General features: G+C 42.0%; 1 protein-coding gene across 1 annotated transcript; it reads right to left on the minus strand.

The window, feature by feature from the left end:
- Nucleotides 1–2,721: 2,721 nt before the first annotated feature.
- LOC127910615 (lysM and putative peptidoglycan-binding domain-containing protein 4-like) lies at nucleotides 2,722–13,504 on the minus strand. The gene is made up of 2 exons (XM_052474957.1): nucleotides 12,826–13,504; nucleotides 2,722–5,677 (listed from the first exon to the last, which is right to left on the minus strand). The coding sequence occupies exons 1-2, from the start codon at nucleotides 13,090–13,092 to the stop codon at nucleotides 5,096–5,098; spliced, it is 849 nt and encodes a 282-aa protein (XP_052330917.1). The 5' UTR covers nucleotides 13,093–13,504; the 3' UTR covers nucleotides 2,722–5,095.
- Nucleotides 13,505–16,091: the final 2,587 nt, after the last annotated feature.

The raw sequence follows: 16,091 nt of genomic DNA on the forward strand, positions 1-16,091 counted from the left end.
CTGGTTGAAGAACAAGGGCACTAGCTACTAGCCCTTCTCATGACTCCACTGCTGTATGGTATTGGGTTCTTGGGAGCTAGAGCGTAGTGCTGAAAGCGTTTTATTAAAGTACACTATTCAGTGTGCATGTCCTATAGACAAATTCTCTATTTGTTTGTTTTTTTGTGGCCAGGCTCTCACACTGGCTGTGCCTGTCTGTCTTGGCTGCCTGCCTGTGTCTGTTTAGGAGTTCCAGATGTGGCTGGAAGAGAGTGATGATGGACAACAGTAGAGGGCATCTTCACTGAGTAGTGATCACGTAGGAGTTCATCTTCATGGAGCAGCTGGAGTTCATCTACACAAGTAGGTATCCTATATTAGGTAGGCCTACTTCTACATGAGCACGACAGGTAGCCTAGTAGGTTGCTGGTTTGAATCCCCGACCAGACTAGGTGAAAGATCTGTCGATGTGCCCTAGAGCAAGGCACTTAACCCGAATTGCTCATGTAAGTTGCTTTGAATCCCAGGGGTAGGGGGCTGCAGGGGAGAAAGGAGGCACTGCACAGGGACAGGTTAGCCCCATACAGATGGGCGTCTTCTCCTCAAACCCCCACAACATTCCCCAAGCATCCACACCCAGGTGCCGCAGACAAGGCTCCAGAAGGACCACTCAGTCTTCCTCTCTGTGTCTGAGTGGTTCCCCAGAGCCATGGACTGTATCCCATTTCCTCATTCTTGTCCCCCATGTCCCTGCCTTCATCCCCTGGGCCCCAGAGGGGCAGCCCCCTGTCACGGACTGAGCCCCCTGTTCCACATCTGGACCCTCTGCTCCCATCGCGGCCACACAGGTAAAGGTGACATCTATGGCACTTCAGAGACTTTGTTCTCTCAGGGATGAGGAAATTTGTGGTGGGGGGGCTGTGTAGCGACCCGCACGGACCGCTGTGTGTTATGAGTTATGCTGTTCGTTTGTTGTCGTACTTACCAGTACCCAGTGTTTGCAGGGTCTGACATGCCAGTCAACCTGCTATCTGCCAACCACGGGAATGCCTGGAATGTTCCGGTGCCGGGCATCCTTGTGGTTGGTGCAGAGAGGGTTTGGCATGGGGGTGGAGCACTGCAAGTTTAAGACCATGCTTAGCCATTGTTCTCTTACGTTTTGTCGTAACAAGAGCTGGTCACTGTTTTATACTGTGATCCTTGATTTATATGGTGTGGGCTATGGCCGAACAGTAGCCTATGTTGGGTTAATAAACCGGGAATTCGTAAGCTCAATCGTCTGTCTCGTCAATCCTGTCTTCATTTATGATCTAGCCTGGTCAATACACCTTTCTCATTAATTTGTTATTGCATTTCAAAAAGTGTTTTCTTATTTTACTCTCAATACTTTGGTATTGACTTTGGGTTAGTGATCTCCTTTTAAATATATTTTTCAATAATCAAATTCTAATGTTTTGCTTAATAAAGGCACAAAAGTAATGCCATACACTACCTCCCATTGGACCTGCCCCAAACAGTGTATACCATAGCCACCTACCTGTCACTGTGCAACAATGTTCATATTCACAGCCCGCAGACAGCAAATTGCTTGTCTCATTCCCCAACATGCCCTGCATTCATTCACAGGCACCTGCAAAACCAACCCTGCTGGAAATTGCACTACAAATTACAATGTGTCTGCCAACGCCCCTGGGGAGTTGAGGAAAATCAAAACTCTGGTTTTCCCAACTGAAACAGGCCTTACCTAACACAGGGAAATAGTTAATTGTTTGTACCTTCTGTTATTTAAGTCTTTGGATTTGTTCTTTCCCTAAATGATCAGCGGGGATTCAAATGGAACCTACAATTCAAAGCCTTGGGTTTAATTGTCAGTTTACAGCACCTTTGAACTCACTGAAATCTGTCAGATATGGAGTCCCTCAGACTCAGGCATACATTTCAGAGAAAGACTGGAAACTGAGTTATGTTTTCGCTTCTGTGGCAAATTAAAGCAGCACATACCCTTGAGTGAAAAATTCACGAGACATCGCCTTGTTCATTTAAGGGCAACACTGTCTCCTGGTGGCAGCTCTGCAGAACTAGACAGTGACAGGAATGTCAGTGAGGGAGTCTGTGGCCAATGTGCCAGAGAGATGAGCACCGAAAGCTCCTTGGAAAAAAGTATTAGGGCTGTTTACATGGCCAACTGCTCAAGTGTGCAAACTTCTTAAAGCTGCAGCGCTTGGAGTTGTCCATGAATCTATTTACACAAAACAGTACAGATGGGGTCTGCTTTATTCAGGGGTTGGGGTGTCATAAATAGAGCTCAACTGCAATCCCCATCTCTCCTGCATGATCTACAGCAGTGTTTCCCAACTCCAGTCAAGGATGATCAATGGAAACGGGATGCACCTAAGCTCAATTGAGTCTCATAGCAAAGGATCTGAATATGTAAAAATGTAATACATTTGCAAAAATGTGAAAAATAACTTTCACTTTGTCATTATGGGGTATTGTGTATATTGAAGAGGGTAACAATACATTAAATCAATTTTAGAATAAGGCTAACTCAATTTTTGTTGTAGTCCCAGACAAGCACACCTGATTCAACGCAAGTTTGTCTGGGGCTACAACAAAAATGTGTGCTGTTGGGGATACTCGAGGACTGTAGTTGGAAACACTGATCTACAGGTTGGAGAGTTCACTAAAGCAGAGTGGAATTAAAATGACTATACATGTACAAATATCAACCTATACAGTATGTATCACTGGACATTTATTTTGTAGGCTTACAAACATTTTTTTGCAATATAAGAAGGGATTAATCCTTCAAATTGCAACAAACTTGCTTTAAAATGTCAAGATTTCATTTTTTTTTAAAGGGTTTGAAGAAGGCCCAACTTGAATCAAATACAATACTCCGAAGTCCTACTGTGCTTTGTCTTAATCTAAAACAGTATAGGGCATAAAGTAAATGCATTTTTCATCCAGGAAAACTATTGAAGGTATGTCCTATGTTTAAATCCACAAATAAATGCTTCAATAAATAACACCAATTTATTTTTTCCCCCCCATTTAAAATGTATTAAACTGGTGGATTATAGAAATGGTTTAATATTAACTCAAAAGTTAATAACTTGTGTAATTAATGCATTCACATTCTCACAGTTTTGGATTTAAATGGAACAAAGACAATTGCAATATCAGGCTACATTTTTCCAGGAGTAACATTAACTGATCGGCACAAAGAGTGAAAGCACCTGATTGAAATGGATTGTGACTACTAAATATAAATAAATGGCAGCTTTGCTTTCTAGTGGGTGCTTATACAGTGCCTTTAGAAAGCATTCGCACCCCTCAACTTTTTCCACATTTGTTGTGTTACAGCTTGAATTTAAAATGGATTAAATTTAGATTTTTTTCACTGGCCTACACACAATAACCAATAATGTAAAGTGGAAAATGTTTTTCAAAATGTATATGAATTAATAAAAAGTGAAAAGCTGAAATGTCAAGTCAATAAGTATTCAACCACTTTATGGCAAGCCTAAATATACAGAAAAATATAAACGCAACATGCAACAATTTCAAAGATATTAGTTACAGTTCATATAAGTTAATATACGTCACAGATTCCTTAAAATAAGGTAGGGGCGTGGAACATAAATCTGATGTGACCACCATTTGCCTTATGCAGCACAACATCTCCTTTGCATAGAGTTGATCAGGCTGTTGATTGTGGCCTGTGGAATGTTATCCCACTCCTCTTCAATGGCTGTGGGAAGTTGCTAGATATTAGATCCAGAGTATCCTAAACATGCTCGATGGGTGAGTATGCAGGCCATGGAAGAACTGGCCTTTCAACTTCCAGGAATTGTGTACAGATCCTTGCGGCATGGGGCCGTGCATTGTGCTGAAAGATGAGGTGATGACGGCTAATGAATGGCACGACAATGGGCCTCAGGATCTCGTCATGGTATCACTGCATTCAAATTGCCATCAAAAAAATGCAATTGTGTTTGTTGTCCGTAGCTTATGCCTGCCCATACCATAACCCCACCATGGTGCACTCTGCTTATTACATTGACATCAGCAAACCGCTCGCCCACATGACACCATACATTTGGTCTGCGGATGAGAAGCCGGTTGGACGTACTGGCAAATTCTCTAAACCAACGTTGGAGGTGGCTTTGGTATAGAAATTAACATTAAATAATGGTGGACATTCCTGCAGTCAGCATACCAATTGCACATACCCTTAAAACTTCTGTGGCATTGTGTTGTGTGACAAAACTGCACATTTTAGCAGCCTTTTGTCCCCAGCACAAGGTGCACTTGTGTAATGATCATGTTGTTTAATCAGCTTCTTGAGTTGCCACACCTGTCACATGGATGGATTATCTTGGCATAGGTGAAATGCTCACTAACAGATGTAAACAAATTTGTGTAGAAACTTTCAGAGAAAAGCTTTTTGTGCATATGGAACATTTCTGGGATCTGTTATCTCAGCTCATGAAACATGGGACCAACACTTTACATGTTGCGTTTATTTTTGTTCAGTGTATGTTCAGGAGTAGAAAAATGCTTAACAATAAGTTGCATAAAGGTGTGCAATAGTGTTTAACACTTTTTTTTGTGTTTTTTTTAATGACTACCTCATCGCTGTACCCCACACATACAAGTGTCTGTATGGTCCCTCAGTCGAGCATTGAATTTCAGACAGATTCTGTCACACACACAGGAGGTTTTCCAATGCCTCGCAAAGAAAACAAACATCTCTATAAAATTGCACTACATTTGGACATGAAGACTAACAAACACACAGATATTTTACAATCAGTTCAGAATGTTTAAGCAAGTCCGAAACTGAATATCAATATTCAATTGCAGTTGTAAGGTTGTCACACAGCAAACGTGTTAAAATGTTTTCAAAATAATTAGCACAAAGAAGAAAGAACCGTTGACTGGATAAGTCAGACATCTAATAAGGCACACATCTGAAACCATGAAGTCCAATGTCTGTGATAAAACACTTACAGAAATCCATACTACAACTTCAATCTTTTGTAAAGAAATGTTACACAACACTTCTTTGATGACCTTTAAGCAGAACACTGGTTTGGTTCTTAAAGTGACGTTAAGCATGAAGTCCATAGACATTCTTTCCCTGAACTATGTGTTTGGTTCGTTCAGACTGAGGGACATTTTCCTGGCTGCTAAAAGTGTTCCTAGGGCTTTCTGTGCTGAGGCCTGTCCCTGAGCTGTTTGAGGTCGCTACAGCAGCAGGCACTCCAGTGTCTTGTGTTTTGATATAAACAACATAAAAGACAGGCAGGATAATGCCTATCAGGAGCATGGCCACCACAGCGTTCCACCACTGGATGCCCCAGTCTGCTCCATAGCTGGTCAAGCGCTGGCCTCTGTAGCCCAAATTTTGTGGCCGCCCTGCGGCCTCTAAAAAGACCCCATTCTGTGCATCTGTGGTTTGAATCAGTCTCTCGATGTCATGATCCACTTCCTTGAGGAAGTCAGTGTATTCCTGTAAATGTGGCCTACCAGATAAGCTGGCTGTAGGTCTGTCCTGTGGTGTGGATGAATTTGAGGTACTGTGTTCTGTGTTAGTCAATAAGCTGTGTTTCTTCACAGGGATTTTGATTGATTTCAATGCAAACATATCCTGTTCCTGAATCAGGTTGTTCACCCTCTTTATGTCGGCCACCTGTTGAGAGGAAGAAGAGAGTCAATATTGGCATAATGTGAGCACACATTATCAGTAGCCTATGCAGACACATACAGGTAACTCAAAATAAAGAAAACACGAGTACATGAGGGGAAACATTTTGAAAGAAGTTGCTTCTACAGATGTGGTTCATGAATTAAGCAATTAACATTCCATCATGCTTAGGGTCATGTATAAAATGCCCAGTTGCCCATTATTTTGGCTTACAGGGCTAGAAGAGATTTCAATGACTTTCAATGAAAGGACTGATGCACTTTCAATGAAAGTGCGAGCATAGGGGGCTTAAAGGGTGTGTGTGTGTGGTCCCCGATTCAAATGTTAAAGATAGAAGTGCATCAGTCCACGGAATCAGTCCACGGACCCCGAACCAAACCAAATGTAGCATGCATTGAATCACCGGTTCACATTTTTTGGGGGGGCTCATATTACATTATTTTTACTTTCCAAAAACAGGCCTACCTCTCATATTTTGTCAACTGATGCATCCTCTCCTTCAGTGTCAAACTGCATATAATGGTGTTGACATTGAGCTTCAAGTCATTTTGCAACCTATGTAATTTATTGTTAACTATACGCTGTTGAAAATGGTGTTTTACTGAAATAAAAGTAAGCTACTGGAGACAACTCTTCTGGCGATACCTGCTGAACAGGGCTTACAATAGATTTATTTTGATTTCCAGTTCACCATTAGAAATTGTTTTGCTTTAAACAAATCAGTGTATATGCCTATTTTTAGACATGAAATTATCAGCACTACCCTGTATAACAAGTACAGCAATCCCTTTTGTGAGGTGCAGTGCATGGCCGAAACGAGAGGAAATCACTAAAATCTTCAGAACTGTAAAAACCATTCTGAGATGGTTTGAAATCTAAAGTTGTGCTATAATATGCTGTTCATAGACTACAGCTCAGCATTTAACACCATTGTACCCTCCAAACTCGTCATTAAGGCCCTGGGTCTCGACCCCACCCTGTGATACTGGGTCCTGGACTGCCTGAAGGGCCGCCCCCATGTGGTGAGGGGGCGGCCCTCCTGTACTCCCATGACTGCGTGGTCATGCACGCCTCCAACTCAATCATCAAGTTTGCAGACGACATTACAGTGGCTTGATTACCAACAACGACGAGACGGCCTACAGGGAGGAGGTGAGGGCCCTCGGAGTGCGGTGTCAGGAAAAGAACCTCACACTCAATGTCAATAAAACAAAGGAGATGATCGTGGACTTCTGGAAACAACAGAGGGAGCACTCCCCTATCTACATCGACGGGACAGTAGTGGAGAAGGTGGAAAGTTTTAAGTTCCTCGGCGTACTCGGCGTCACAGACAAACTGAAATGGTCCACCCACACAGACAGCGTGGCGTAGGCGGCACAGCAGCGCCTCTTCAACCTCAGGAGGCTGAAGAAATTCAGCTTGCCAACCAAAAACACTCAAACTTTTACAGATGCACAATCGAAAGCATCTTGTCGGGCTGTATCACCGCCTGGTACGGCAACTGCTCCGCCCACAACCGTAAGGCTCTCCAGAGAGTAGTGAGTAGAGGTCGACCGATTTAATCGGAATGTCCGATTACAAGTTTTCATAACAATAGGAAATCGGTAATTTTGGACGCCGATTGACAATGGTTTTTAATTTTTTTTTTTTTACACCTTTATTTAAGCTTTATTTAACTAGGCAAGTCGGTTAAGAACAAATTCTTATTTTCAATGACGGTTTAGGTGGGTTAACTGCCTTGTTCAGGGGCAGAACGACAGATTTTTATCTTGTCAGCTCAGGGATTCAATCTTGCAACCTTACGGTTAACTAGTCCAATGCTCTAACCACTTGCCTCACGAGGAGCCCGCCTGTTACGCGAATGCAGTAAGAAGCCAAGGTAAGTTGCTAGCTAGCATTAAACTTAATCAATCATAATCACTAGTTATAACTACACATGTTTGATGATATTATAAGTTTATCTAGCGTGCCCTATGTTGTATATAATTGATGTAGAGCGCATTCGCGAAAAAAGACTGTCGTTGCTCCAACGGTACCTAACCATAAACACCAATGCCTTTCTTAAAATCTATACACAGAAGTATATATTTTTAAACCTACATATTTAGCTAAAAGAAATCCAGGCTAGCAGGCAATATTAACCAGGTGAAATTGTGTCACTTCTCTTGCGTTCATTGCACGCAGAGTCAAGGTATATACAGTTTTGCGAACTAATTTGCCAGAATTTTACGTAATTATGACATAATATTGAAGGTTGTGCAATGTAACAGGAATATTTAGACTGATGGATGCCACCCGTTAAATAAAATACGGAACAGTTCCGTATTTCACTGAAAGAATAAACGTCTTGTTTTTGAGATGATAGTTTCCGGATTCAACCATATTAATGACCTAAGGCTCGCATTTCTGTGTGTTATTATGTTATAATTAAGTCTATGATTTGATAGAGCAGTCAGACTGAGCGATGGTAGGCACCAGCAGGCTCATAAGCATTCATTCAAACAGCACTTTTGTGCGTTTTGCCAGCAGCTCTGCGGTTTATGACTTCAAGCCTATCAACTCCCGAGATTAGGCTGGTGTAACGATGTGGTGTGAAATGGCTTGCTAGTTAGCGGGGTGCGCGCTATATAGCGTTTCAAACGTCACTCGCTCTGAGACTTGGAGTAGTTGTTCCCCTTGCTCTGCATGGGTAACGCTGCTTCGAGGGTGGCTGCTGTCGTTGTGTTCCTGGTTCGAGCCCAGGTAGGGGCGAGGAGAGGGACGGAAGCTATACTGTTACACTGGCAATACTAAAGTGCCTATGAGAACATCTAATAGTCTAAGGTATATGAGTATGATTTTTAAGTAATGAAAAATCATACAATGTGATTTTCAGGATTTTTCGATTCCGTCTTTCACAGTTGAAGTGTACCTATGATAAAAATTACAGACCTCTACATGCTTTGTAAGTAGGAAAACCTGCAAAATCGGCAGTGTATCAAATACCTGTTCTCCCCACTGTATATACTGTACTCTATACCATCTACTGCATCTTGCCTATGCCGTTCAGCAATCACTCATTCATATATTTTTATGTACATATTCTTATTCATTCCTTTACACTTGTGTGTATAAGGTAGTTGTTGTGAAATGATTAGATTAGACTACTTGTTAGATATTACTGCTTGGTCATTAGCATAAGCATTGAGCTACATTCACATTAACATCTGCTAACCATGTGTATGTGACAAATAACATTTGATTTGATATAGCACTATTGGCTATTCATTGGCTATGTCATAGCTCATTTGTAAAAAATATTGATACATTACTAGCGCTAACACTTAATCTGCCTACATAGTACATACACATACAGTATATCACAAAAGTGAGTGCACCCCTCACATTATGTAAATATTTGAGTATATCTTTTCAGGTGACAACACTGAAGAAATGACACTTTGCTACAATGTAAAGTAGTGAGTGTGCAGCTTGTATAACAGTGTAAATTTTCTGTCCCCTCAAAATAACTCAACACACAGCCATTAATGTCTTAACCGCTGGCAACAAAAGGGAGTACACCCCTAAGTGAAAATGTCCAAATTGGGCCCAGCGTGTCAATATTTTGTGTGGCCACCATCATTTTCCAGCACTGCCTTAACCCTCTTGTGCATGGAGTTCATCAGAGCTTCACAGGTTGCCACTGGAGTCCTCTTCCACTCCTCCATGACGACATCACAGAGCTGGTGGATGTTAGAGACCTTGCACTCCTCCACCTTCCGTTTGAGGATGCCCCACAGATGCTCAATAGGGTTTAGGTCTGGAGACATGCTTGGCCAGTCCATCACCTTAACCCTCAGCTTCTTTAGCAAGGTAGTGGTCGTCTTGGAGGTGTGTTTGGAGTCGTTATCATGTTGGAATACTGCCATGCGGCCCAGTCTCCAAAGGGAGGGGATCATGCTTTGCTTCAGTATGTCACAGTACATGTTGGCATTCATGGTTCCCTCAATGAACTGTAGCTCCCCAGTGCCGGCAGCACTCATGCAGCCCCAGACCATGACACTCCCACCACCATGCTTGACTGTAGGCAAGACAGACTTGTCTTTGTACTCCTCACCTGGTTGCCGCCACACACACACACTTCACACCATCTGAACCAAATACGTTTATATTGGTCTCATCAGACCACAGGACATGGTTCCAGTAATCCATGTCCTTAGTCTGCTTGTCTTCAGCAAACTGTTTGTGGGCTTTCTTGTGCATCATCTTTAGAAGAGGCTTCCTTTCTGGGACAACAGCCATGCAGACCAATTTGATGCAGTGTATGGCGTATGGTCTGAGCACTGACAGGCTTACCCCCCACCCCTTCAACCTCTGCAGCAATGCTGGCAGCACTCATACGTCTATTTCCCAAAGACAACCTAAGGATATGACGCTGAGAACGTGCACTCAACTTCTTTGGTCGACCATGGAGAGGCCTGTTCTGAGTGGAACCTGTCCAGTTAAACCGATGTATGGTCTTGGCCACCGTGCTGCAGCTCAGTTTCAGGGTCTTGGCAATCTTCTTATAGCCCAGACCATCTTTATGTAGAGCAACAATTATTTTTTTAAGATTCTCAGAGTTCTTTGCCATGAGGTGCCATGTTGAACTTCCAGTGACCAGTCAGTATGAGGGAGTGTGAGAGCGATGACACCAAATGTAACACACCTGCTCCCCATTCATACCCGTGACTTTGTAACACTAACGAGTCACATGACACCAGGGAGGGAAAATGGCTAATTGGGCCCAATTTTGTTGCCAGCGGTTTAGACATTAATGGCTGTGTGTTGAGTTATTTTGAGGGGACAGCAACTTTACACTGTTATACAACTGTACACTCACTACTTTACATTGTAGCAAGGTGTCATTTCTTCAGTGTTGTAAATATTTGAGTATATCTTTTCATGTGACAAAAATGAAGGGTGTACTCACTTTTGTGATATACTGTACATTATTTACAGTGCGAAAGTATTCGGCCCCCTTGAACTTTGCGACCTTTTGCCACATTTCAGGCTTCAAACATAAAGATATAAAACTGTATTTTTTTGTGAAGAATCAACAACAAGTGGGACACAATCATGAAGTGGAACGACATTTATTGGATATTTCAAACTTTTTTAACAAATCAAAAACTGAAAAATTGGGCGTGCAAAATTATTCAGCCCCTTTACTTTCAGTGCAGCAAACTCTTTCCAGAAGTTCAGTGAGGATCTCTGAATGATCCAATGTTGACCTAAATGACTAATGATGATAAATACAATCCACCTGTGTGTAATCAAGTCTCCGTATAAATGCACCTGCACTGTGATAGTCTCAGAGGTCCGTTAAAAGCGCAGAGAGCATCATGAAGAACAAGGAACACACCAGGCAGGTCCGAGATACTGTTGTGAAGAAGTTTAAAGCCGGATTTGGATACAAAAAGATTTCCCAAGCTTTAAACATCCCAAGGAGCACTGTGCAAGCGATAATATTGAAATGGAAGGAGTATCAGACCACTGCAAATCTACCAAGACCTGGCCGTCCCTCTAAACTTTCAGCTCATACAAGGAGAAGACTGATCAGAGATGCAGCCAAGAGGCCCATAATCACTCTGGATGAACTGCAGAGATCTACAGCTGAGGTGGGAGAGACTGTCCATAGGACAACAATCAGTCGTATATTGCACAAATCTGGCCTTTATGGAAGAGTGGCAAGAAGAAAGCCATTTCTTAAAGATATCCATAAAAAGTGTTGTTTAAAGTTTGCCACAAGCCACCTGGGAGACACACCAAACATGTGGAAGAAGGTGCTCTGGTCAGATGAAACCAAAATTGAACTTTTTGGCAACAATGCAAAATGTTATGTTTGGCGTAAAAGCAACACCCTGAACACACCATCCCCACTGTCAAACGTGGTGGCAGCATCATGGTTTGGGACCTGCTTTGCTTCAGCAGGGACAGGGAAGATGGTTAAAATTGATGGGAAGATGGATGGAGCCAAATACAGGACCATTCTGGAAGAAAACCTGATGGAGTCTGCAAAAGACCTGAGACTGGGACGGAGATTTGTCTTTCAACAAGACAATGATCCAGAACAAAGCAAAATCTACAATGGAATGGTTAAAAAATAAACATATCCAGGTGTTGGAATGGTCAAGTCAAAGTCCAGACCTGAATCCAATCGAGAATCTGTGGAAAGAACTGAAAACTGCTGTTCACAAATGCTCTCCATCCAACCTCACTGAGCTCGAGCTGTTTTGCAAGGAGGAATGGGAAAAAAATTCAGTCTCTCGATGTGCAAAACTGATAGACATACCCCAAGCGACTTACAGCTGTAATCGCAGCAAAAGGTGGCCCTACAAAGTATTAACTTAAGGGGGCTGAATAATTTTGCACGCCCAATTTTTCAGTTTTTGATTTGTTAAAAAAGTTTGAAATATCCAATAAATGTCGTTGCACTTCATGATTGTGTCCCACTTGTTGTTGATTCTTCACAAAAAAATACAGTTTTATATCTTTATGTTTGAAGCCTGAAATGTGGCAAAAGGTCGCAAAGTTCAAGGGGGCCGAATACTTTCGCAAGGCACTGTACATTCACACACATTGATCCAGCTCAGAGGCCTAGCTCATGAACTCCATCAGCAGAAGATTTGAATTTACAATGGAAAATATGTATCGAATCGATTCATTCTCTAATTTAACCAAATTGCATTGAATTGTTTCAAGCTAAAATGTTTTATTCCTTTATTGTAGCCAATGTATCTACATAGATACATATTGATTTGTCTTGAAAGGGAAAGATGCACATCACTATTGTGTGTCTCAACCCAATTGAAAACTTATGGGAGATTCAGGAGCAGCACCTGACACCGCATTTTCCACCACCATCAACAAAACACCAGATTATAGAATTTTCTGTGGAAGAATGGTGTTGCATCCCTCCAATAGAGTTCTAGAGACATTGAAGCTGTTCTGGCAACTCGTGGTGGCCCTATTCCCTATTAAGACACTTTATTCTGGTTTTTCCTTTATTTTGGCAGTTACCTATATGTACAGTGTCTGACGTTAAGTGTACTGTACAGTACACTATGTACAGTTTGCTGACAGCAAATACATGGGCTCAAGGACTTACTTACTTTGCAGCCATATTGCAGAGCAAGTTTGTTGAGGTTGTCCCCAACCAATACATCCCTCTCTAGCAGCATGAGGCTGCCCAGTCTGTCCTGGTCCGGCTCCTGCCGCCCCCGGGGCCTAAGCGCCATCACATTGAACTCTTCTTCTTCTGAAGAGCCTGCAGAGCCATTTGGCTGGCCGTTCCTGAACATGTACACCTGGCCATCTAAACTAGCATGGACATCCACTGGGGCCTGGAAGGCCCGGGGAACAAGGTCTCCTCTCCGCATCACAACTAGCTACTTTAGGTGGAAAGAAGACACAAAATTATCAAGTGTGATAAGGGTTTTATAATAAGTAGCTTGCTATGTAAACTGAATACAAAAATACCTCTGAGACTTTCTATAGCTAGTGCACAGACAATCACAAGTACATTGTTTGAACAGTAAGTTGCCGAACTTTAATTCCCTTATTTTTTATATTCTTCATTAGCTCAACTGACGTTCAACCAACATTACAGGAATGAGTTTACCTTTACCAAAGCCACTTATAACCTCTCTAAATTGAGAGCTACCTATGCCTTTACTCAGCTATAGCTAGTCTACTCTTAGACACTGTGTTACGCAAGATATGTGATAACAATATTTCCATACTTGACGTTACAGGGCAGCTTATACAAAATGCTTCCATAGATTCTTCAACTAACCTTTTTCGTTCTTGATTCAGGAAAAAGGTTATCCTTTAAAATGTCTGTGTCCAGTTGCATGTGGTTCTACAAAAAACAGAAAACTCTGAAAGATATTAAATCCATGTTTTGTACCACGTGAGGAGGTTCCTCGCCATCTTAGTTGCCGCACATCTAGCATTTCCCAACATCTTTTCAGGAACTAGTCGTTTCCATGAGACGCAGCAAAGTGAAGATGACAGCACGTCACATTGCGACCACTCCAAAAACCTTTTTGTTTTCATTTTTTATTTAGTACAAAAAGTTGTCACCTAATGTCATGTCTTTTTGTCCCTTTAAAAAACGTTTTGGGAGTGCTGCCATTTCCCAATGTTTCTTGAACTTGGGATTTAATTTGAAGTTCATGACATATGGCAGAGCACCCAGCTATTAAAATGAGGCCGCGCCCATGTTACCCACTCAACTCAAAGATATTAAATCCATGTGTTCTCTGGTTTTTGTAGAACCACCTGCAACTGGACACCGACATATTAGATAATTTATTTGTTCTTGATTCGGGGAAAAGTGTTATCTCCAAGAGCAGGTTAGTTTAAAAATATATGGTGGTGTTTTGTATAAGCTACCCTGTAAAGTCAAGTGTGGAAACATTGCTAGCTAGTTATCGCATAACCCATTCATAGACGCTAACTGCTTTAGTGTCCTTTGATGACGTATCTTCTGTTGAATTCCAACTTGTAGTGCAGTCTTGTTTAGGCCTTAGCTCAGGCATCCTCATCTGGCGTTGTGTAGACTATAGTTTTTCAGCAGCTACTGTGCTCCTGTGGAAGCATTCCACAGCTGCTTTCACTTTGTGCACAATGGGCTTCATCAACTTTAGAGCATCTCTTACAATCAGGTTGATTGGGCAAGACACGGATGATGGGTCCATTTTAACATTTTCATGGCTTTGGTTATGTTAGCTGCATTGTCGTTAACACAACAGGCTACTTTTCCATCTACTTGTCATTCTCTGGCCACTCAACAGTTCCTCTGCCAAGTTATCTGAGGTGTCTGTCGCTGAACTCGAAGCAGTCCAGAAGACAGACATTGAAAAATCTTCAATGAAGTGACATGGTGGTGGTTACCTTTGATGTCCAGCAGTCAGTGGTAAGGCTAACTGCAGTAGCTTTTTGGACTCTTTCCCGCACTGAATCCTGTGTGCTCTTGTACAGTCGTGGAATAAGTGACTTTGAAAGAGTTTTCCTGCTGGTAATTGCATACATTGGATTTAGAGTACTGCTACAATTTCTAAAACCTCTATCCTCCACAAACGAAAATGGCTGGAAATCGGTGGCAATCATTTTAGCCAATACAATATCAATTTGGCCTTGTTTTGCTACAGACATAGACTTTGGCATAAAGTGGTCCATAGAAGACTGCATTGCTGTGGGTCGCGGAGTAGGCCTACTTGACTGAGTGGATACGCTGGATCCACCACTATCACTAGCAGGCCCGCTAGTTTTGGCAAATTCTACACTGTGCTCTAACATTGTCTACATTATTAAAATGCATCCAAATGCTACTGTGCTTCAGACTAATTTTCCAGCTGTTGTTTTCACAGCTGTCCTTCCTCTCACTACTCGGCTGCTAAGTGTGTGACTGAGTGAGTTGGCTCGGCCCTCCCTCACGCATCTTTGGTTGACACTGTGTGTCTGATTGACAGGAACAACAGGTGAGAAGTGTGAGAAGACAGCCAGAACGAATGTGTGTGCGCTTGAGCATTGGGCAATTGTATTATTATTTTTAAAGTTATTTGAATTAGTTAATTATATTCATATCAATTGTTTTATACGTTTATAAATAGATTCGGCTCTTCTGATATGCGAGCCGACTCCCAAAGTTCACCTACAAGAGCCGAATCGTTCGCGAACGACCCTTCACTAATAACTGGAGAGGAAGTGTAGTTCGTCAACTGGATGCACACACAGCTTGTGGATTTGTGCAAAACTACTACAGTAAGTATCTTTATTTGAGAAACATTTTTGCTAACATGACAGATAAGCGGCACATCAGCATATGTTTCGAAAACAATAATTAGACGTTTCTAAACCTTTAAACACAACACAAATTGTAGTTCACATCGAGCCAACCGTGGGCGAATGTAACCGCTAAAAACTATACTCTGTAAAGTTAAGGGTTTTCGAGAGCTGGCTAGTTATGACATGCAATGTACCTAGTCAGACCATGCGAAGTTGCATTACATGCAACAGACAGTCCTGAAACTAGTCTAGATGTGTTATGAATTCGTTGGAGAAATCTCAACTCCAGGTAGATGCATAACTACCTGGAGTTGAGATGTGTCAGCTAGCTTCTGTACCTACTAGTTATACATGTGACTAGCTAACGTTAACAGGTCAGACATTAAGTTTCATAAAAACTATGACAATCGCTTGCAAGCTACTATACATACTATCAAAACGTAAACAGATTAACAAAATAACCAGCAAGTTGCGTGGCGACTGGTACGTAGCTAGTACCAGCTAGCTGTTTAAGTCAGCGAACAGGCCGAATATATTATGACCTTGCACACTTAACGTTACTTGCTTCACTCACGGACTGTGGACG

This window comes from Oncorhynchus keta, chromosome 22, assembly GCF_023373465.1.
Source record: "Oncorhynchus keta strain PuntledgeMale-10-30-2019 chromosome 22, Oket_V2, whole genome shotgun sequence".
NCBI classification, from domain to species: domain Eukaryota; kingdom Metazoa; phylum Chordata; class Actinopteri; order Salmoniformes; family Salmonidae; genus Oncorhynchus; species Oncorhynchus keta.

What these genes read in the sequence shown, in the direction of transcription:
- LOC127910615 (XM_052474957.1), bottom strand. Translation starts at nt 13,092, where the DNA reads ATGCGGAGAGGAGACCTTGTTCCCCGGGCCTTCCAGGCCCCAGTGGAT. An exon ending in CTCTGCAATATGGCTGCAAA is followed by an intron (nt 5,678 to 12,825) that starts GTAAGTAAGTCC and finishes TCCTCTCAACAG; the next exon opens with GTGGCCGACATAAAGAGGGT.